Source organism: Neophocaena asiaeorientalis, unplaced genomic scaffold, assembly GCF_003031525.2.
Source record: "Neophocaena asiaeorientalis asiaeorientalis breed wild unplaced genomic scaffold, Neophocaena_asiaeorientalis_V1.1 scaffold148, whole genome shotgun sequence".
Taxonomy (NCBI): Eukaryota; Metazoa; Chordata; class Mammalia; order Artiodactyla; family Phocoenidae; genus Neophocaena; species Neophocaena asiaeorientalis.
Genome location: NW_020174050.1, coordinates 3,314,456 through 3,338,582, shown reverse-complemented (window position 1 = coordinate 3,338,582; position 24,127 = coordinate 3,314,456). Strand labels below are relative to the sequence as shown.

The 24,127-nt window shown below is 38.6% G+C and overlaps 1 protein-coding gene across 2 annotated transcripts in view; it reads left to right on the top strand.

Moving 5' to 3' along the window:
- Positions 1-23,926, top strand: part of BTC (betacellulin) — a 36,790-nt gene extending 12,864 nt beyond the window's left edge. Inside the window, exons 1-6 of one of the 2 annotated variants that reach the window (XM_024754133.1) lie at positions 2,620-2,680; positions 9,297-9,395; positions 15,944-16,061; positions 20,117-20,263; positions 22,031-22,141; positions 23,577-23,926. In XM_024754133.1, the coding sequence (XP_024609901.1) occupies positions 2,674-2,680; positions 9,297-9,395; positions 15,944-16,061; positions 20,117-20,263; positions 22,031-22,139 (480 nt within the window). In that variant the 5' untranslated portion in view covers positions 2,620-2,673 and the 3' untranslated portion in view covers positions 22,140-22,141; positions 23,577-23,926. Of the gene's footprint in view, positions 1-2,619; positions 2,681-9,296; positions 9,396-15,943; positions 16,062-20,116; positions 20,264-22,030; positions 22,142-23,576 lie in introns of those variants that run through there. The other variant, XM_024754132.1, reaches the window with a different exon arrangement.
- Positions 23,927-24,127: the final 201 nt, after the last annotated feature.

The following is a 24,127-nucleotide window of genomic DNA, read 5'->3' as shown; positions in this document are numbered from 1 at the left end:
ATGTGTTCTGGTCTCTCACTCACCAAGGGGCCGGAGATTGGGGGAGGCAGCACCCAGTGGGGAAAATTTTGTCCAAAAGAAAATGGGTGATGGAAGTGACTGGGGCAGGGAAATTCCTCCTTCATTCTTTCTTCTGTGAGCAGCTTCAAGACGCAGTTCCTTTCTGAACCTTTTACATGGCCCTTGGATGAGTGAATGTGTCACTCATTTCGGTGTCTTTGTGGCTCACTCTGGAGCTGCACCCAGCGTGATGGGTACACACATTGCATTGCTTTGCCTCCTTCTCTGCTTGCTTCCCTTTTTCTCATTCTCATGGCCCAGAGCTCGTACCTCCCCAATAAAGTGATAACCCCTTAATCTGTGTCTCAGGCTCTGCTTTCCAGAAGACCCAGGTTGAGGCACTTGATTCTAGAGTATTTCTGTTGAGTTAAGCAATTTCTCTCCTTGCAGGTCTGCTTTGAAAGTAAATACATTTAGAAAGGGAAACCTATGAAGAAATTATGTTCTATTAGGGGAAATGTTAAAGCAGTAGGAGGATACTGGTTTATAGGAGGGGAAAAGACAACAACAAAAAAGACAGAAAAGGAGTTAAAAAAAGATGAAGGAGAACATCAACGTCAAACTTAATCTATTTCACACTTTTTTACTCAGCCACCCATAAGCTCAATGTTAAACAGCATTTCCACCACTTAATATATTTTTTCAACTCCATTTTAGACATGTCCTCTTTTTGGACATAGAAAATACTTTTTGTGTATAGTATGTACACTCAAGATTCTGATTTTCTTTTTGACAATAAAGATACATTGGGAAATTCCCCAGATGCTTATAGTTTTTACTCCTAACGTTGATTTAAATTTTAAAATTTTGTTAACTTTATTTTCCAGAAATTAAAATTAGATTTCTAATCAAATATAATCCGTTTGACTGTTAAATAGTATCATCTAAGATCTGACTTTATCTGTTATATTTGTATCACTGAATCACTTCACTAACCAACTGAATCAGTAACTCCCAACTGACATAAACACCATGCTGAGTACTGGCAGAACTGTGCTGAAAATACAAAGAACCATACATGCAGAAGATGACATATTTCTATTAAGCAGTTGAGGTGCATTAATGTCAAATATCTTTTTAAAAACACTGGAAAAAAGCAGCATGTGGAAAGGCCATCATACAGATTTTCCTCATTGAACACATATGTATAAGTGTACTATAGAAGTATAGTATGTATGTGTATTTATCTTTTGTAGTTTGTTTCATAAGCATATTTTATACACAAGTCAAATCACATCATAAATGTAGAAATTTGTCAATATTCATTAATGAGAGTTGAGAATCTAAATGAGTAATAAGAATTCTTTTTTACTTCTGTTCTCTTAGAGCTGCTATTCTGTTGAGTGCCTATCTTGTGCCAGGCATTACTGGGGTTAATAATTCATAATTTACTTTTTGCACTTTCTTTAAACAGATAGTTAAATCGTTACCATGTAAGTTATATATTATGGGCCTCAGTTTACAGATGGGGACCCTGAAGTTCAATGCTGAGTAACTTAATCTTATCACAAAGCTGGTGATTAAAAGGTACATTCAGGATTCAAGTACAGCTCCATTTGACTTCAAATATCTTTTTCCTATTAACCTATACTGCTTCCCTCTAATATAAATGAAATAGCAGAGATCTGACTGTGAAATATTCTTCTAATTTCTGCTTATATTCATAAATTGACATTCTCTGTTGATTTACAGTTGAATTGTCTAATGGGACATGGAGTGTGGTTTGATTCCTAAAATAAGATTGATGTGATGTCATAGGAAATCACTGGATTTAGTAAACACAAGTAGAAGTTAGGGTATCTAAGAAGATATCCTAAGTTATCAGAATATAATGTATGGACATTTTGTGATAATGTTATGTTTATTTAAAAAATATAAAATGTACTTGGCTCTAAAAATGGAAAGTTCAGCTCAGAGATGAGGCAAATACAACATATATGACTGTTTAGGTTGGTCACATTTGATCTTTTTAAGTAGTTGATCCAGCTGGTGTATGACTTACCTCAGCGTTAGCAGTAACTTTGAGACAGTGGGTCATGCTCCTTGTCAAGCTGTGTCTCTTTGAATGCTTGTATTGTTCCCAATGACTTCATTCTCCGTGATGGCTGATGGGGATAATACTTTTAATACATTCTGTAATTTTTAATTTGAGAATCTCAAAGTGCATAAAAGTAAATGGAGCTTTGACTCACTAAAGTAGAATTGGGTTTCTTTTCCTTTTTGTCTTTAATTTTATGAGTGGAGTTGGTATTTAAAAACCAACCCCAGAGAACATGGGGACATGTGTATGCATATGGCTGCTTTGTTGTACAACAGAAACTAACACAGTATTGTGAAGCAATTATATTCCAATAAAGATCTATTACAAAATAATAAAATAAAATAAAATAAAATGTTCCACTAAAAAAAAAAAAGAAAAAAAAAACCAACCCCAGAAATAGGAACTCAATATCCAGTCACTTAGCAAATGCAGCTAATCTAACATTATTTTGTTTTATTTTGTTTTTATTCCTTGAATGCACCTGAGAATTCTGCAGGTCATGTGCAGCAGGGAGGCATGGATAATAGGCGGAATGAAAGAATAAGAAAACAAAGAGATTGTGAAATATTTGGATGACAGGTAAAATTTAACACAATAACATTTAAAATGGACAAGTACAAAATCATTTCTCAGATTAAAATGAAACAAAACAGAGCAAAACCAAAAAGAACAAAAAAGCCACTAATACACTGCTTTCCGACAGTATAAGTGGTTTAAGAGCTTCTATGTATTCTAAGCAGAATAAAACCCCTGTATTTAATGGAATAGTTAAAAAGGGCTGATATGCTATGGAGCTGCATTATCAGGAATATGGTGCCCGCAATATGAGAGCTGAGAGCCCCACCCTATTCTGTCTTTGCCAAACCATGTAAAATGGCCCTGTATTTTAACCTTGTTTTTAAGGAGGATGTCAAGGCTTATGAGAGGTCCTGATGATGTCAGGTAAAATACGGTTGGAGGAACCAGGATGTTTAGCCTGAGGAGGAGAAATCTTTTCAGGAAGACTTGATCTCTGGCTTCAAATATACGAGGATCAGTCACGAGAAAGAGAGATTAGACTTATTCTAGGTGATTCCAATGAGCAGAGTAAAATTATGGGAAGGCAAAAACCAGTTCAACATAAAGAAGCATTTATAGAGCTTTAGAAATAGGTGCTTAATTTTTTTTGAATGAATGAATGATTGTGAGTGAAAGAATGGATGAATGGTCTCATTGAAATGTGATGCCTCAGAAGGGAGTGAAGTCTCTGCTGAAATTTTAAAGGTGAACTCTCCCAGGGGATGTTTTTAGGGGAGCTGAGGGTTGGTAGGAGATTTGAATACCTCTAAGGTTCTTACTAATTCTGAAATTTAATATAATTTGTGACTCTTTTGAATGAAGATCTTATGTTTTCCGTATCTAAGTTTGGAGAGAATTGCAATGGTTCTCAACCAATGTAATTTCTCCCCCAAGGAAGCACTTGGCAAGGTCTGGGGACAGTTTTGATTGTAACATCTCAGTGGTAGGTGGAGGAAGGGAGGGGGATGCTACTGGCATTTTGTGGGTAAAAACCAGGGATACTGCTAGTCATAGTACAATGCACAGCATCCCACAGCAAAGATTTATCCAGTCCAAATGCCAGCAATGTGGAAGCTGAGAAACACGTTAGATGTTTCCCACTCGTTTTAACCAGAACTTGGATTTCCTTGAGCAATGAGGTCAGATGTATTGAATATAAAATACATTTAAGCTCTTATTTTCCAAAGACTTTCCATTCACTCAAAATAGAGTCATACTTGCCAGAATTACTAACTCTGACTGCAAAGAACTACATCGCACTTGCAGAAGTGGCCCTGCCTTTTGGGCTAAACTGTCCAACCTCTCCGCTCTGTCATTAATTCATCCTTTGCCTCTCTCCTGTACCTTTGGCATCTTCCTGTCAATGATCTTTCATAATAAAAAAAAAGCAAAATAACTCTCTTTTTTTTCTGTACATATTGACTAATCTTAACCCCCCTCCCTTTCTCAGTTCAACATCTGTGAAGAGTAATCTCCAATTATTTGCACAGCTTTCATACCATTACTATTTCTTTAGCAAGAAATTGCTAGTGCTTTTTGGTTGTCAAATCTACTGCATATATTTCAGTTCTTATCTTTAATTCTCCATCAGTTTTTATACAGTTGACCAAATGCTTCTAGAAAACCTCTCTTCTTAGTTCTGTGGCTCTTTTTTTTTTTGCGGTATGCAGGCCTCTCAGTGTTGTGGCCTCTCCCGTTGCGGAGCACAGGCTCCGGACGCGCAGGCTCAGCGGCCATGGCTCACGGGCCCAGCCGCTCCGCGGCATGTGGGATCTTCCCAGACCAGGACACAAACCCGTGTCCCCTGCATCGGCAGGCGGACTCTCAACCACTGCGCCACCAGGGAAGCCCTGTGGCTCTTCTTGATCCTTTGAGGACTCTTCTCTTTCTGCCCCTCTATTACATTGATTTTTTTCAGTATTCTATCCATAATCAGCTTTCTCTTTTCACATGGCTCTTTCTAACAGATCAATATGTGTGGCGTTAAGTACCAGTTTATTTCTCATAACTCCGAAATGTAGAACTCGTAGCTATGACTTCACTCCACAGCTCCAGATCTAATATCCATTTACTGTCTCTAAATGAGACACAGTCATCTCAAATTCAGAGTGTCTAAAACTGATTTTTTTTCCATGCCTGTCTTAGTCAGTTTGGGCTGCTTTAATAAAATAACATAGACTTGTAACAACATTGGCTTGTAAACAACAAACATTTATTTTTCACAGTGCTGGAGGCTGATAAGTTCCAGATGAAGGGTCTAGTAGATTCAATGTCTAGTGAGAGCCTGCTTCCTGGTTCATAGACAGCCATCTTTCTGCTGTGTCCTCACATGGCAGAAGGGGCAAGGGAGCTCTGTGAGGTGTCTTTTACAAGGGTCCTGATCCCATACACGAGGTCTCCACCCTCACAGCCTAATCACCTCCCAAAGGCCCGTCATATCCCATTAGGGATTAGGTTTCAACAAGAAATTCAGTCTACGGTAATCCTCAACCTGTTTGTCTTCTTGTATACCTTATATTTGTGATTGGTACCACAATCCAGACATTCACTCTAGTTACAAACTCCGGAGTCATCCTAGACTCCCTTTTCCTTATCTCCCACTCTAGCCCATTAGTCACCAAGTCTTTTTTTGTATTTCACTTTGTGAATATCTCTCGCATTCATTTCTTCTTCTCCATACGGATTTGTGTGCTACCGCCTCATTTAGGTATGTCTGAAATCACCTGTATTTGTATTAAAGCAAACTTTTCAAACTGAAAGAAAAGAAGATGATCATGTTGCTTCTCACTTAAAACTTTTCAATGACCCCATTTTAGCGACATAACAGAACTCAAAGTAACTAACGTGGCTCTTAGGCCATTTGTGACCTACCAGCCCTCCAGTCTCCTCTTCCATCACAAGCCCCAATCACCCTCCAAGCGAACTAGACAAGTTATTCATGCCATGTCTTTTTATAAGTTGTCCCTTTTATTTAGAATGACCTGGTTCATTACAATTTTATTTATCCTTTTCTTAAAAATTAATTGTTTTTAATAAAGTAATAAATATACACAAATTTTAAAAAATCGAATAGTACTAAAAAGTTTATAATGATGAATAGCAGATCTTTGTACCTGCCTTCCTGCCTCTTCACCGCCCTAGAATCAACCACTTTTGACTCCTTCAGGTGCCTCTTCTGTGTTTATCTCTGTATTGCTAAACAGTATGCTTATAATGTTGTTTCTTGACTTGTCAAGTTTAGACTTTGACCTATTGAGATTCTCTTCTACTTCTAGTATAGTTACTATAGGGGTGATACTCAAAGCACTTAAGAACTAGCACAGCACAGATTATGATTAATCACAACCACTTTCCCCACATGGTCTGTGTTGGCTAATTACTGTCCTGATTTTACAATACATTTTGTTAAATTATCAGTATTTACATTATTATTACCATATAAATATTGTCCACTGCTGAAACAAATAATGTACTATAATTATGTCACAGTACATTATAACATAATTACTTGCTTACACAATTTTCATTTTCTAGAAGTTATTAATTGATGTTTTAAAAAATCATTTATTACTCATTAGAAACTCACCATAATTCCCACCTTCTCAGTGAGTCTTTGCTGGCAGGCAGAGTTGATTCTCTGCTGTGTGTTATTCCTGTATTACCTCTTTCGTACTCATCACACTATACCTTAGAGATTTGTGTGTCTATCTTCCTTGTCAAAATGTGAGCTCCTTGAGGTTAGTGATAATATGTTATCTTTGAACCTTCAGTTTTGTGCACCAGTGCCAAACACAAAATGTTTAATAAATATCTGTTGAATTATGGATGGAACAGGAGTGGCCTTTGTCTTTGAAGCAGCCTTCAATATTGGTTGGATGGTTTTGTGAGCATTTCTCTGATTTCTGAGTCGCTCCATACAGATCACTCACTCAAACGCCTGTCAGGGTCTACGCAGTTAAAATAGATGAACGCAGCAAGCCTGATGGGGTCTGTGGCATTTAAAGTGGTCACGTGCTACTAGACTCTAGCCAGCTGTTGCCACGAAGGTGTTTCAGATCTGTGTTGCCAGACCTCCTGCTTTCTAAATAGAAACAGGAAAATCCAGGCTTGATATGAACTGTCATGATTCAATTTTTTAAAACTATGCAGACTAAGTAAATGGTTCTTCAGGCTCAAGCTCGATTTGGTTCATGAGCACCAGCTGATGAAGATTATTAGGTGGGAGTAAGAGGGACTGTGGACCCTGTCCCAGAGCCTTGAGCTTGGCGTCTGGTTGGCCTGAGAATGTCTCTACCGCAAGGGGTCCTCCACAGGGGCTCTACCCAGTGGAATTCCTTTGCCAGCTGATGCCAGCATGTGGAGTGAGCCCTAGCAGAAGAGAGCCTGGGCTCAGCCTGCCAGAAGGTTAGGAGGGCCAGGCAGGGTTTCAATGGAATCAGGACTTCCTCTGTTATGTGGAAATAAAGAATGATGTGTTAAATCATAAGTGATAGTGGGAAGGAGCAGAAGAAGAGTAAAAATTGTATACTATGTGCCAAGCCCTGTGTGTGCCTTTTCTTATGTTACTCAACTTAGTTTTTACAATAGCCCTGAGGCAGAGGTATTGTCATCTTCAGTTTGCAGATGTTGAATCTCTATGAGATTTAGTTTATTTTTCAATTTCCATCATCAGAACAGATCAACTGCAGAATTAATGCCTCTTGAATCTGCCCATGAAGAAAGCCCATGTATGGGATTTTAAAAATGATTTAAATCTGTTTTTATAGTAAAAAAGAAGATGGTTAAAATTTTCCACTAGAAATTGATTGTTTAGTTAGTTTGTTTGTTTATAGGTTGACCTAAGATTGGTCAATCTTTCAACATTTGTTGAATATCCATTGTATTCTGTGTTAGATTCCAGGATTACCAAACTGATTAATATACAATTCCTGTGCTTGAGAAGTCATAAATGATTGTTTCTGGTTTCTTCTAAGTGTGAAAGGAGGGAGCCAGGTATTGGGATAAAAGATAGGAAAAATCTGGAAATTTGGTTGCCAAATTTTTGTTGTTTTTTTTAAAATTTTGAGCTATTCCTTTTTTCTTGTTGCAATCAACAGAATATTCAGATAGAAAAATAAGAATGTGCAAATAAAGAAAATTAAGGAAAAAGTCTTCTTCTAACCATTGTGGGCAACTCTCTACCTACTTACTTACCCAACTTCTTTGACTATTTATCTGTATGGATATTTTTATACTTATCACAAACAGACGCAAACACTCAGATCCCACTACATCACTATTCTGTAGCCTGCTTCTCTTACTGAGGAATATTTTGAAATGTTTGAAAATCATTTTTTATGGCTGAATAGCATTTTATTGCGTGGAAGTATTCCCTATATTTAATCAATTCTCTATTGTTAGATATTTAAGTAATTTCTAATTTTTTATAACCAATGTCACGTGGAGAAATTTTGTAGCGAAGTCTTTTTATGTATGTTAAATTATTTCCTTAGGCACACTTACTAGAAATGAAATTACTGGATTTAAGTGCATGTACAATTTTAAGCTTTTAGCTTCTAGCACACATAGTGCTAAATTGTCCTCCAGAAAAGTAATACTATTTAAAAAAAAAATTTATATATATATATATATATATATATATATATATATAAATATATATACAAATATATATAAAAGAGAGAACAGCAGAGTGACCCTTGATATACCTACCACCCGGCTTCAACAGTTACCAATATGTGGCCAATCTTGTTTCATCTATGCCTTTCCCTCACTACCGCACAGCCCTCTTCCCTGGTTGGATTATTTTAAAGCAAATCGGAGATTCATTAATTTCCTTAATAAGTATTTAAATACATATCTCTAAGAGATATGGATTCTGTTTTTTTGTATCCAAACCACAATATCATTATCACACTTGAAACTGTAACAATTTCTTCATATTCTCTAATGTCCAGACAATGTCAGATTTCCTTAATTATCTCATAAGTGATTTTTACTGTTGCTTTGTTTGAATCAGGACCCTCCCAAGGACTACACTTTGTATTCTAAGCTGTCCTAACCTCGACACGGTGTTCCTCTCTTCCCCATGCCTTTCTATGAAGCCTGTCCTTGTCAGAGACAGAGGTACTTAGCTGGAGGAATTTGAAATTTTTAAATAATTCCTATGAATTGAATATCTAGTTCGCCTGTCCCCAGAAAGAAGCACACTCAACAGTTTATACCTGAAAAACACTGGGTCCGTGTGGCATGGAGAAAATACATTGCTACACAGGTTCATCATCCCTTCTCCCTGGAAATTCATCGGTGTACTCATCCGCTAGCTGAGAACTCCCTCTGTTCTTCTGCTTGTAGGATAAGGCTCCATCACAAGTACGGTCAAGTCTCCTCATTTAAGGGGCCAGGGCTTGTCAGATGTAAGTGATGCTGGCTTGAAAATTCTGTCTTGAGCCCTGAGCTTAAAAAATGAGACACACTGGCCTGTGTAGCCCTCCCTTGCTGCGGGAGAATGACTTGGAAATGGGAGCCACAGGCTTGTTATTTTCATAAATCGTCATGACTTTGATAGAACCTTTCACATTGAGCACATTTTCATTGAACAAGTTTTCATGTTTGTTTTGGTTCTGTTTTAAAATTGAAGGTCTAGTGATCCTCCACTGTGTTGTGGCAGATGGGAATTCAACCAGGAGTCCTGAAAGTGATGGCCTTCTCTGTGGAGATCGTGGAGAAAATTGCCCAGGTAACGCATAACAAGCGATGCATTTGTTTTTATCAGCTTTATATTCAACCTCAGAAACTTGACCCCCCCTAAATTGTAAGTTGTTGATAATATAATAATCATAAAACTAGGTAGTTTTTTGAGCACATGTTAATGTACCAGGCTCTGGGCTTTACATACAGTAATTCATTCACTCCTTGCAAGAACCCTATGAGCTGGATAATATTTTTTACTTTATTTCAAGGTGAAGCTAGAAAGAATACGTAACTTGCCAAAGGTCACACAGCTGATATATCACAAATCTAGGATTCGCGCTCAGGTCTGTCTCATTCTAGTGCTTCCATTCTTCATCATTATACTATTTTGGGCATCGTAGATGTGTGTGTGCTTCAGCCTCTAGCATGTGATGTCTTGGACTAGATTCATAGAAAGCTGGCATATTCTATTCAAATTAAAAAATTATTTTTTTCTATTTTATAACTTAGAAGAAGGGAAGAAGGCAACAATTTTAAAACATATTTTACCTTGAAGATTCCTGAATTAGTATTCTCAAATTTAGTAGTCTGAGGCAGGGATCAGCCTTCGTAAAGAGTCAGATAGTAAGAATTTAGGTTTTGTGGGTCATGCGGTCTTTGTTGCAACTATTCTTCTCTGCCATTGAACTATGAAAGCAGCCGTAGACCTATGCAAATGAATGGCCTTGGATGTCTTCCAATAAACCTTTATTTAGAGAAACAGGCCGTGGGCCAGATTTGGCTTTGGGGCCATAGTTGGCTACCTCCTGGTCTAAGGTCTGTCTGTCCTTTATAAATTGCATGGTCTGGTGTTCTACAGGAGTTGTTGCTTATTTTAAAACAAAGCAAAACACAACACAGGCCAATTCCGAAAGTAGGGCAGAGTGGAGAAGAGCCTCCTGTATTCCCTGGAAACTTCTCTGAGCTGGGAGTATGGTGACGTGGTGTTAAGTGCTCCTTTCCTAGCACCCTGGGAATGTTGTAACTGAGCCAGGAACACGCTGAGCAAGTCATCCTGATGTGAGTCATCAGTTCCAGCCCAACCTTCATCTTTCTTTCCCTCCCACTAGTGGGTGGTCTGGAGAGCGCCCAGAGTCTGTGGAGTCCATCGCTGTGTTAGGTCATGCTTGTGTGGGTCTTGTCACCCATGTAGTGAGAAGGACAAAGTCAACTTTATGTGTCTGTGTGCTTTTCTTCAGTCTGGTTTCAAACGTCTTAAATGACAGCATTTTCACATTTCCTTTGGGAGATTATTCCATAATCTGAGGATTGACCGTGTTAAAAAAAATCTTCCTCATCATCCTCCTAAATGTATTTTTATATTTTTTATTGTAGTAAAAACATTTAACATGGGATCCGCCCTTTTAACAAAATTTTAAGTGTACAGTACAATATTATTAATTATGGCAACTGATGTTGTATAGTAGATCTCTAGAAATTATTTATTTTACAGAACTGAAACTTTAAGAGGAGAGAAGAGGAGAGATGAGAAAGCATTGAGCCTCAATGCATTGCAGAATTTAGAGGTTAGGGGAGCTGAGGTCAAACCAGCAGGGGAGAATGAGCAAAGGAGGTATCACATGCATTCTTTTTTTTGTTTGTTTTTTCCACACGCACTCTTGAAAAACAAAAGGAAATACAATTTTTTCCCTGTCGATTCTTCTTTGTCTCCTAGCCATGAATAATTTTAGATACATGAAATACACTCAAATCTCAATACTGGATTCTTTTTTCTTCCTTTAAAGGGCTGGAATGAAAAGGGCAGCTCTAAGTGAAGGTTCACTCCTGTAAGCTCAGAAATGGTTGGCACAGTCCTTCTGCTTAAAAGACATGCTGATCAGACCTGATTGGCCCCCCGTGTAAGCATATCCTAGTAAACCAGGAAGGTAATAAGTACATCTGTGAGATTTATTTTTCTTTTCCTGGAGAAACAGACCAATTCACAGTTTTACAGGAAACTGCATTGAATGGAAGACAAATGGGAATCCTCAATTACAAAAAATTTTCCAATTTTGCACTTTTTCAAGAGCATCATTAATTTACATTCCCCTGTCCCACAGAGATGGTTGGCAAGATAAGAAGGAAAATTAACTTAAAAAGTATAAAACTTTCTTCCTCCCCTCCTGGCTTAAGAAGGTTGTAAAATGAAGAAACCCTTATTGGGAAGATGCTTAGAACATTAAAGCCTCAGGCTGTACTTCATAGAATAGGAGGAAATGTTTCTCCAGACTCTGCTGTGACCGCTTGAACTCTTCTGTGCACCGGTTGTTCCCCCTATTTTTTAGGTCAGATATCTGTGTGAGAAGATGAATTTATAGGTATTTGTTTTCCTTCCTCTCTCTCCTTGATAACACTTGTGGGACTTCTATCTCAAAATTTAGTATCCCTTTTTAAATCTCTTACACAGAGATTGAACTATGTATCTAACTAAAAGTTTAGAGATACAAGAGGTTATAAATATTGTAATGAGATTTACCAAAAAAGCATTGTCATAGTAATTGTATATTACCCTTCGAGTTGATTTCAGAAGAGTTGCTGATATTAGTATCATTTGCAAAATCATTAAATAGATTTTTCATGAGCATTATTGGAATAAATAAGGGAAGGTTTTCTGAAAAGTAAACCTAATGTATCAATTGTGAAGAGTTTTAATCACAAAGGCATCACAAAGCCTGTTTTGGCTTGAGGATAAGAACCATGTACAGAAAGACTAAGGAATCACACTGTTTAATCAAAGCATCCATCAAATTGAGGAAAATTCCATATTTAAACTAGGTTATTTGGGTGTCTGCTGTATTCCTCCACTTTAGTTTGGCCCAAGGGAATCCATCACATGTCATCTAATTATTCATATGACCCTAAGAAGGTGACCACTTCCTATCTATCTGCCCATACTATCAGTGAAAGCTATTCTTTTTCCTGATCCCTTTTACTAACTCTTAGAATCAAATTTTGACATCACTGACCTGCAGTAGCCCTGGTGGTTTCTTATTTAATTGGTTGTAGAATCTCTGAAATACAGTGTCTCATGAAGAGTTTACGATATGTTACCTGCGGCGCCCATCTGCTTATAAGATTGTGTCGCGATCTGATCCTCTGGTACATGTAATTTTCTCCAGCAATTTTGTGGGACAAACTCACTCCCAGAGGAAGGTTCTGGTTTGAGGAATGTGGGTTGGAAAAGAGTAAGGTGGGAGGGAAAAAGATCAGTTAAGTTCCACCACCCCCAGTATCAGGGAAATCTTCACGGCTGTTACATTTTCAAGACCATACCATATACTTCTCAAAAGAGAAACACAATACATGGGACTCTTCCAGGTTTTAAAGTTCCAGAGAGAAATCTTAGGACATTTTCTGCTTGGTGGCATGGAAGGGTTTTTAAATCCAAATAATGCTGGGAATATTTAAGGGCATGCTTATTTGCAAAGGAGAGAACTCTGTGAGCAATCAAAACAGGGCCTGGCAAACATTTCCCTGGCATGGATTTGTGTTGCTTGGATGAACCATGGCTGATCAAGTCACCGCATCCAGCAGCTGCTGGTTAAGGCGCTCTCTGGTATCTTGCTCCGTATGGTGTTTATTAAAAGACTGGCTATGTTTAAAGGCGCGTGACAGCCAGAGGAATTAGTAAAGTTCAGGATACAGAGCCATATGGCTTATATTTAAAGTCAGGTGTGCTTTGCAAAGTAGAAAAGACCTTTCTGGAGCAAGTAAGTCAGTTAAGTCTTACTGCTTCTTTATGGGAGTATAGTTGATTTACAGTGTTGTGTTAGTTTCAGTTGTACAGCAAAGTGGTTCCGTTATACATATTCTTTTTCAGATTCTTTTCCCATACAGGTTATTACAACGTATTGAGTAGAGTTCCCTGTGCTATACAGTAGGTCCTTATTGATCATCTATTCTTAAATTCATCTCCTTGCCCTCCATTTCCCTGCCCCAGGCCTATATCATGTATTGTGTCTGCATGGCTCGGATATGCCTCGGATTCCTCTTTTCCCCTTTGGCATCTTCCTACTTTAATCCGTTGTGCACTTTCCTGTCTAATACATTGATAAAACACTTCACAGTTTAGGTTTTACATATTTCATGTAATTTAATCCATAAGAACCTTCTTCAGCTCTCTCCCACCTTGTATTTCAAGGGTAAACACTTCAGCCCACTGACATTTGTGGACTCTGACTTCCTTTCACAGCCATCCTTGGCTACTCTCCTTCAGGTCTCTTCCATATCCATTACATCTACCACCCACCTCCTGCATAAGGCTGGCATATTCCCAACCCCGAGCTTTTGCTCTTGACATTATCCACAACTCAACTGCTTGCTCACCTCCTCCTAAAAAAGTCTACATTTCCTAGAAATTTTCTTTAATTAGATAAGCCCTCTTTGTACTGGCACAAGATTTCTCTTAGAATTGTCAAGATTTTCAAGATTCTAGAATCAACTCATTTACCGAGGACTTTATTGTCCCAGGTACTTTGCTAGGAATTTCCACATGTATTTTTTATCTGAGCCTCTCAACAGCCCTTTAAGGTAGATGTTATCATCTTCAATTTCCAGATGATGAAACTGAGGCTCAGACAGCTTAATTAGCTTGCCTGGACCCATAGGGCTCATGAAAGGCAGAGCTGAAAATGAAATACTAATTTCCTTCCTCCTAAGCCAGTATTTTTTCCACTGTTTCCATGGTTACTACGGTTGTTTTTACTGGTTTGTTGCTTTTTATCGACTTAAATTTGTTCTATTGTACCAATGTAGATAGTTAGATAGGATATCCCTTATTCCTTTGATGTTTTCCAATGCCTACTACAGGGCTATGGAAAGAGGAAGTACTTGATGGATGGAAGCTGACCTTCATTTGATCAATTTATTTGCCAAAGTGCACAGATCTTTGCCTTTGAGACATTTTGCAGTTCTTTCTGCGAGAAATTTCACTAAGAGTCCCATTGATTGGCATGCGTGGGAGCAAACGTCTGGCACGTACAGGCAGTCCGCATGGCTGGTAATCAAGTCACCAACCAAAACCAGGTCAGCCAGTGCCTCAACAACATTCTGTCACCCTCCGAAAGTCTGTGACCTGGCATCACAGAAATTTGCTGTGTGTAGATCATCCAGAGTCCTTTGCAATTTTTTTATATAGGCATATGTATGTATATACACTCATTTCGTAATGTTAATTAAGAAGTTTAGTAGACACTGCTATTTATAAAGGGATTGTGTAATGTCGTTGGGGTGCCAGGTGCCATACCAAACCTAGTGGGAAATGCCCTCTGAAGTGACCACTGTAGGCTTTCTGGGTCCACAGGTGTCTGAGTCCTGCAAGCTGTCGGTCATACCATGACTATGGAAAGGCCGACCCTGGGCTGGAGCTGGCTAGTTAGCAGTTTTCTCTGGGTGTCTGTTGTGAAGCAACACATGGAACAGCTAGTTAGTATTTCTTTACTGTTTCTCTTGACAATCCTTGTGTCTTGAAACTTTCTACACGTGAACGATGGAGAAATCGCTCCATATTACACCCCCCGGTGAAAAATTAACTTTGAAAAATTAGGCAATTAAGATTCTGAAAGGTAAGACAAGGAAGTCAGTGTAGGAGTGAAATCCTGGATATGAAGCTTACAGTGTTTTCCTCCTTCAGGGCAAGAGAAACCCTCCAGGGGTCAGATGAGAGGGATAATCTCCCATTCAGAGAAGCAGGACTTCTGGGTGCCGCAGGCTGAGAGCAGATGACAGCTACCTGCCTGACGGAGCACCAGAGTGGAGCAGGCAGAAGCATGGACTCTGGGACAGGACTGCCTGGGTTTGAGTCCCAGGTCTGCCACATATTAGCTGCATGATCTGGGAAAGTGATTTAGCCTCTTTGAGTTGTGCTTTGCTCACCCATAAATAGCAGTTAGAACAGTACTTCCCTCACAAGCCTCTTTGGAGTATGAAATGAGTAAATACAGCCCTCCCTCCGAATCTGCGGGTTCTGCATCCGCAGATTCAACCAACCACGGATTCCAGCTGGGGGATACCGAGGGCCGACTGTAAATGCCATTTAATACAAGGGACTTGAGCATCTGCGGATCTTGGTGTCACCTGCGGTCCTGGAACCAATCCCCCTCAGATACCGAGGGATGACTCTCTCTATAAAGCTACAGACCAGCATCTGGCACTAAGAGCTGTGTTTAAGTTAAAAAAAGAAAAAGAAAGGAAAAAACCCTCCTCTCTTTTCAATGCCATCAGCCCCATGTCTCTGACAACCTTCATGGAAAGAAGAGGCTTCTCTCTTACCACAATTATGCTTTACGCTTTAAACAACACTAACGTTTCTGAGAGGTAGTTTGGACAGAAATCTTAGTTAAAATATGAGACGTTCCTGTCACAATCCCCATTAGCCAATCTCTAGGGCTAGTTTCGGGTCACAAAAGTCCGACATATGCCAGTGTGGGGAAAAGGAGAAATGAGAGATTGGAGTATATTCCACAGAAAAACTGGTAGCACAGTTAGGAATATGATTCTATTTACAAATGTATATTTAAAGTGAGTTGATTTATTGAATCATTTCTCATTCTTCAGCTACGACCACACAACCAAAGCGAAGAGGCCACTTCTCTCGGTGCCCCAAACAGTACAAGCATTACTGCATTAAAGGGAGATGTCGCTTCGTGGTGGCCGAGCAGACGCCCTCCTGCGTGTAAGTGAAGCGCTGAGCCGACAAGCAAAGGGGTACAGACTGGTGCCGGTTTGGGGGGTGACAGGACTGGAAAGTCTGAGCTAATCCAGCCATCTGTTGGGATGCAGTTCCCCCTGGTCTTACCCCCTCCCCTCCCTGCGCCACTTGTTTAGGGGCCCCGTTGGACAGCTACTTATGGAGAAACTGACGCACACTTTCCTGCTGAAATATGAGCATGTGAGAGTCCAGATCGCCTTCCAGGCAGGGCTGTGTCTTCTGCTGCCTTGCGCAAGCAAAACTGTTTCTGTCCAGTGTTAAGGATGCTTTTCAGCTCAAATGAACTCCCAGGGGTTTATTGCACTCGAATGCAAACACAGTCTTCTGGCGTGTGTTAGGTGGTTCATGGGGAATGTAAATATGAAAGAATTTCTGCCAAATTACAAGCTACTTTTGCAGGTGTCAATTAAGTGCATGGAAATCAGTCCTATTTTTAGAGATTCACAACGCCTGTTTAGTACAGCAGGGAACTGGGAGGAAAGTTCTCTTTCCAACTCTTGGTAGATTGAGTCCAAGTTTAATTTTACTCAGGCACAAACAAATTTTTTGCATATCTTAAATATTTATTTTCTTCTAAAGATGTCTCTGTAAAGTGCTGTCTGAGACCCTACCTCGTAGAGGAGCAAGATGATTTCTTAAGTATATTTTTGACCTAAAGTCAGAGAGAGCTGATGTTCTTCTGTGTAGTGGCCCTAGTATTCTTTTTTTTTTTTCACAAGTATCTCAGAACAGTGATTCCAAGCCCTGATATAGTGGAACATTGAAGAGTCATGGACTTCTTCAAAGTTTGATTACAATTAAATTTAATTTAAAAATCAATATACACAGATAATACTTAGAGGGGAATAAGAAAAAAGACTAATGTAAGGAAATAAGGAAAATGTGTTGGGAAAGGTAGAGCTGATTTTTGTTTTTTTATAAATGTATTTATTTATCTTTGGCTGCGTTGGGTCTTTGTTGCTGCGTGCGGGCTTTGTCTAGTTGTGGCGAGCAGGGGCTACTCTTCATTGTGGTGCGCGGGCTCCTCACTGTCATGGCTTCTCTTGTTGCAGAGCACGGGCTCTAGGCGCACAGGCTCAGTAGTTGTGGCTCAAAAGCTGTAGAGCCCAGGCCCAGTAGTTGTGGTGCAGGGCTTAGTTACCCCGCGGCATGTGGTATCTTCCCAGACCAGCGTTTGAACCCGTGTCCCCTGCATTGGCAGGCGGATTCTTAACCACTGCGCCACCAGGGAAGCCCCTGAGTGTTTTATCATCTATAAAAGAAGATAACATCTTCCTTTCGAGTGTTGAAAATTAAGCAAAATAATACAACAGGCAAAAGTACTTATTGTGATACCCAGCACAGAGTAAATGTTCCATAAATTGTACCATTCAAGTGAATGGGAAGTATACATCTTAGGCCTGACCTTTTAGGTGACTTGGTGTAGCACAGGTCAAGCAAAGCTGTCTTGTAATTGGTGATTACGCTATCTTGGGAAACCATAAATATCTCCTTTTGCTTGGGATCATAGGAGTTTGTGGACTCCTGTCTTTACATAAAAAACCAAAGTGTGTTTCAAATAACTCAAGTCCCTTCTTAGTCTTCTCAGTATTTTTGTGGAATGGAGATGGTTTGTTTCCAGGTACATAACTTTGATTTATTTACATGGCACAATTCATTTAGGTAGTGTTACATGTGGGTGGGTGCACGAACTGGGGAGCCAGACTTCCTGTATTTGAATCCAACCCCACTCACTTATTTTCTCTTTACCTCAGTTTCTCCACCTGTCAAATGGGATTCATAATAGCACCTACTTCAAAGGTTGTTATAAGGATCAATTGAGTTAATACTTATACATCTATTAGAACAGTGTCTGGTGATTATTTCTGAATAGCGATCCCAAATCCTGATTTTTCAGAGTCCTCAAGGGTCATAGCATCTTTAAATGTTATTTTTAATTTATAAGATGTTTATTAAATAAAAACTCATTTATTCATTTGCTCAGCATTTATTAAACATCTCCTAGCATCTTTCACCCTTTGCCTCTTCCTCTCCCATTGAAATGACCATCAGCTGATATGTTATTAATCTGATGAGCAGTGAAACAATGTGAGAGCCACTGTAACTGGCTGTGTAAGAGTCTGACCAGCTACATGGCTTCATTGGGTTATAACTTACAGGAAGGACTGCTTACTGAGAAATTCATTTAAAGCATGGGTGAGCAACTGAACCCAGAACTTATAATTAGAAAAACATTCTGAAAGCAGCAAGTAATTGCTATGTACTTTATGGGCACAGTTATTTGTTTAAAAATGCTGTATTTAGTAAATTTGTTAGAGAAACATTTCTGCTAATTGCAAGAGACTCTATTTGTAGATTTTAATTATAACCTGAAAAAAAAAAATCAAAACTCTAAAGACCTCCCTCCCACACATGCAATTAAAAGTGATTTTTTCCCCCCAGTTCCAGTCCTATGTGCAAAAGATTTTTGATATTTCAAGATATTTCTAAGCTCTCTTCCTGTTATTTTGACCTTGCAATGAACAGCCTAGCTATCTTGCAGGAAGCAATTTTCCCTCATACATCCTGGGGTCATTTTGCAATAGATGGCATTAGGTGTTTTTGCTCCTTTGCTTGCATTGAGCCTCACCTTTCAATTGATGGTTGTGACTGAGCGAGGCGTTTTTTTTTCTAAGCGTTGTATCAGCTACAATATTGCCAGCTAGTAAGGGATCTCCTCACTTGAGAAATAAAGCTTTGTGGGAATTAATTGCCTTAGCTCTTATCAAACATAAACTGTCGAGTGGCCTGGCAATAGATCCTTTCATAAAAGAAACAAACACAACCAAAAATGAGGTTGCACAGGCATCTTTGTAAGAAGTAGAGCTTCATCTTTCTGAGATTTCAATAATTATGTATATGACCAGTGTCTCTGTGTTTTGAATGAGTCTGAGGAGAAGAAAAAGCGAGAATATTTGTTAGTGCAAAGGTGTTGATGTTACAACACATAATTTTGGTTTTAAAGTAGCCTCAGACAAACTTCTTAGTCATCTTTTATGCATCTTACACAATTCAGAGAATACTATGGATGGTCCCTAAATCACTGAGCTGTAGGGGGTTGAGTGTTGCTTGGACAAATCTCGGCTTGGTCAAATGGCTCCGTATCTGCACCTTCAGAAGTGGGGCATATGCTAAGTTGAGGTGAATTCAGGACTGTGTTGACGGAGTTGGAAGAATGCGAGGGGGAATAGTGCCGTTTGGAGAGTCTGTTGATTTCTGGTCTCGGCACTTTACTTGGGCCATAGGAAAAAGGGGCATTTAGAGGAGAGTGGAGGGCATGGTGTACAGTTCTGAATATGTGGCCTCAGAGGGTCAGATAAAGGAACTGGAGAGGACGAGACCTATTGCATTTTGAGGGGATGCAGTTGGGAAGGTGGTGAAGGGAAGAGTGTTACCTAGCTGTTACTCCTGAACGCAGTAGAACCAGAACAGATGCATGGAAGTTAAAAAGAGAGGCCAGGGGGCTAGGGGTTGGGGGGAGAGAAATCCTGTAGAATAACATTTATGGAGCTTTCTATGTGTTCCATGTTTGATCATATAAGACCATATACTTTAAAAGTAATTCATAATAGGAGAATTTGGGCACACTGAAACGCTTTGTATTGTCCTGTGATGAAATGGGAAATCCTGGGACTTTTTGAATTCCCTGTTCTGGGGGTATTTAAACACTTGGGAGTGCCGTGTAGGGAATTTTATCACCCCCTTCCTTTCAAGACAGATTTTAGTAAATTGTTATCATCCCTGTTTATTGATATTAGGCATATTATTAATAATGTTCAAGGGATGACAGGTTTTCAGCAAAGAATGAAATTTCTCAGGAACACAGTGGTTTTACAACTTAACATTTCTTAAGGAACTACACCCTTTCTTAATTCCAAGTAATGAATACAATGTTAGTTTCTTCCAAAAGGAAACAGTAAAGATTCTTAAAAGTCTTTCACTTTTGACCTTGTTGCCCTCTTCTTGTTTCACTTTTGTAGCTGTGATGAAGGCTACGCTGGGGCGAGATGTGAGAGAGTTGACTTGTTTTACCTAAGAGGAGATAGAGGGCAGATTTTGGTGATTTGTTTGATAGCAGTTATGGTATTTTTTATCATTTTGGTGGTCGGCATCTGCACGTGCTGTCAGTAAGTACTTTTAAATTTAATTTTAAGGGACTCTGAAAACTCTTATCTTTCCTATCTTCTTTCCTTCCTTCCCTCCTTCCTACCTTTTCTCTTTCCTTTTTGCTTTGATTTAAATCACTTTTCACACTTTGCCATCATTTATTTAGAAGCATTTACAATAAACACAGGACATATACTTTTTGTCATTTTCTGAGCATAATTATTGTAATTTAAAATAAAATTTATATAAATCTCCTAATTAAAAAAAAAAAAGGAGGTGGGCAAAATGAATGAAGGTGACCTAAATGTACAGACTCCTAGTTGTAAGATAAATAGGTCATGGGGATGTAATGTACTAATGGTGACTATAGTTAATAATACAGTATTGTATATTTGAGAGTTGCTTAGAGAGGAGATCTTAAAATTCTCATCACAAGAAAGAAAACTTTTGTAACTATGTGTGGTGATGGATGTTAACTAAACTTACTGTGGTGATCGTTTTGTAATATAAACAAATATCAAGTCATACCTGAAATGAATACAATGCTATATATCAGTTATATCTCAATTTGAGTCAATTATTTAGTCCTAAAGTCCATCATATTTTATGTGGGTTTATTAATAGGCTAAACAATACTTTTATTTTCTTAAACTGTACCATGACACAACAACTTTGAAAGATGGAAACAAAAATATTTTTCTCTTGGTCACATTAAAATAATGAATTTTATTTATGAAAGATGACTGCACTGTTCCTCCTGCCTTTACTTTTCATTATATACCTCATCTTTGGTAATTAAGAAAAACCTTGTTTTTTCTCTGAGACAGAATGGCTTGGTATAATTCTTAAGTTAGTTTTGGAAACTCATCGATTTTTTTATCAGGCCAGGACTCCCACATAGCATGCTAAAAAGACATTTTCTAAAATGCTACCTTCTTGTCTTGAGAAGCCTCCTAAATTGTTCCATTTACCCTCGGGCTGTGGTATTTATTAGAGGAGGGTGTTGCCTGATTCCTTTCTTTACAACGTTCTGGGTAGAAAGACATTAGCATAGCTATCGGCAGTCTAGAGTGATTTTTGTCCCAGCTCTGTCATTAGACATCTTTGAGACCTTGGACAAGTTTCTTAACCTCTTTAAACTCTAATTTTATTTTCTGTAAGACAGAGGATTAAACCAAATAATCTGTAGGATTCCTCCTAGGTATAAAACTGAAAGGTATTTTTTAAGATTTTACCTACTTTATGGCAAAAAGGAGTTTTTATAAGGCCAAGTTTGGGGCAGAGCTGGGAAATGCCCTATTTTATTACATTAATTTTACTTTAAGAAAACTGGACTGCAGCCCAGAATATCTAACACACTTCTTAATTAGTATATCTAGAAACTTAATTAACATATCCAGAGGCTACCCTCACTCTCTTGGTTTTCTCATGTCTGTTTCCATTTTGTACTATTTCTTATTTACACATTAAATAATACTTATCAGTCTGTTTTGTAAAATGGCTTGGCCTGAAAAAGTTTCTTGTGCTCACCAAGATCTATCAACAATTAGGTACCATATTCTCCCTATGTATCTATAACTACACCCTATCCACACTGATGCTATTGTAGCTATCATGTGAGCCTAGAGAAAGGGATGGATAAAGAGAGAACCTAAATTTTATTTTTTAAAAAAAGGAACCTATACATTTTTAACAGTCTAGAAATAAGATCATAGGCTCTCTTGATTAATTTTGTGATTGCATTAACTAATAGGGCCACACTAATTTCTAACACTTTGTTTTCCAAGTCCTCTTCGGAAACATCAAGAAAGAATAAAGAAGGAAGAAGAAATGGAAACTCTAGGTAAAGATATAACTCCTATAAATGATGACATTCAAGAGACTAGTATTGCTTAATGGTAAGTGTGATAAACTTGGTAGATGGGGAACAGGTGACATTTACCTGGTGAAGTAGGGCTTAACTGCATCAAGTAAATCATTGTTTGGAATTTGATTATGTTTAAAAACATCTAAAAATAAATTGACTTTTTTTTTCATAGAATCTGAAGACAAATAAAAGACTTTCTCATATCTTTCTTTTGGATGTCACTCTACCACAGAGATAGAATGTGGACTTTTATATACTTTTTCTAACGTACTGAGATCAGTCTGCTTTCTAGTTCTGCATGGCTGTGGTCGTTATTTTATATTCTTATAAAATACTATAAGATACTTGATATATTTTTCCAATATATCACAAGAAAGAAGAATTTTAGTTTAGACATCTCACACTGAATGGAAATAACAAAAGCAATATTTTAATAACTGCATTTATTGAGCATTTACCACATGCCAAGCACTGTTCTAAGCTCTTTTAAATATTCTATCATTTGGGATTTCAGCAGGAATCACAAATCCTCTCGGATGATCCAAAAAAAGACATTTCGATGAAGGGGCTGGGAGTGCAGGGATGAGGGCACCCATAGGAACGTTGAGGCTCCCAGAGTCTAGCAATTGCAGGAGGCTGTAATGCTGGGGAAGAGTTACCTTGGCATTGAGAATCTGGCTGTGCTGGAAGACCCCACCAGGCAGGAGCTGTAGCTGTGGATGGAAATAGCCACAGCCGGCACCTAAACAATGAAGGAGGCAGGAAGTGGAGAAAAATGCCCCCAAACCTTCTCTCCTCTTGCCTTCAGATCCTTGGCAGGTGCCTCCCACTAGCCAAACTCAATGAGAATCCAGAGGACAAGGGAGCCCTGGTGATGCAATCTGTAGGTCAGCCCCACCCCGGAGCGCGGAGCAGCACGGAGGAAGACTCAAGGGGGCAGACGGAGCATAACTAGCTCAGTCAGACAGGGTAGTTTTGTCTGTAAGGCATCAAGCACAACCAAACTGGTTTAAAATAAAGGAAGTGTATTGGCTCACACGCACTGGCAGCCCAGAGGGAAGGTAGCATTCACACTTGCTTGTACCAGAGTTCCCATGCAGAGAACAATTATTTCTGTCCTTCTGTTCACCAGTTGAAGAGTTGGCTTCATCTTTGGCTAATTCCTCTTAGGTCATGGAAGAGGCCGGTAGCAATCAAGGCCACATACTTTCTTGTTCCCATCCAGCAAGCGAGAAAGGTGACTTTCTATAGCTCGCCCCACAGTGCAAAGAATCTCCTTTCCCAGGAACGTCCAGCAGATTAATAGGGTATAGTAAATGCTTATCAAGAAATTATAATATTCTCCTAACTTATTACCAGAATGACACGAATGAATTGAAAACAAAAATGCTGGCTCTAGATATTTTTTGTAATTACGTAGTACATTTCTTTTCAATGGCTTGCTCTTTTTTTCCTTTTTCCTGCAGTCTATGAAGGTACCTCCAGGCTGGTGGCAAGCTACAAAATACCTTACTCATTTGAAAATGGACAGACTGTGTCTCAGGAAAACAGCTAGCAAAATGAATTTTAAATAATGTATTTACTTTTTGTTTGTAATGTTAATTTGTGTTGTTTACTGTTGTTTTTATAATAATAATAAGTAATTTTATTATTATATAGTATTTGGGAAAAGCACCCAGTTAAGAAGGGAAATTTTAATAAACTTCCACTTAAGTTTTGTCACCGGGATTACTAGTCAAACAAAGAAGAAGAGTAGGAAGGAGTTTAGATCCGAGGAATTGAATTAATAATAAAGCTACTATTTATCCAAAACTTACTATGTGCTAAGAGTTTGAAATACATTATTTCCTTAATTCTTTTAAGGATCTATGATCCTCATTTCTCATGTATAGAAACAAGCCCTAAGAAGTTAAATAATCTAACCCAGTTTTACAGAGTTAGGAATAAGTAGAGCTGAAACTGGAACCAAGATTTACCCAAGTTCAAAGTTTGTGCTCTTAACCATCATTTTTTTTCA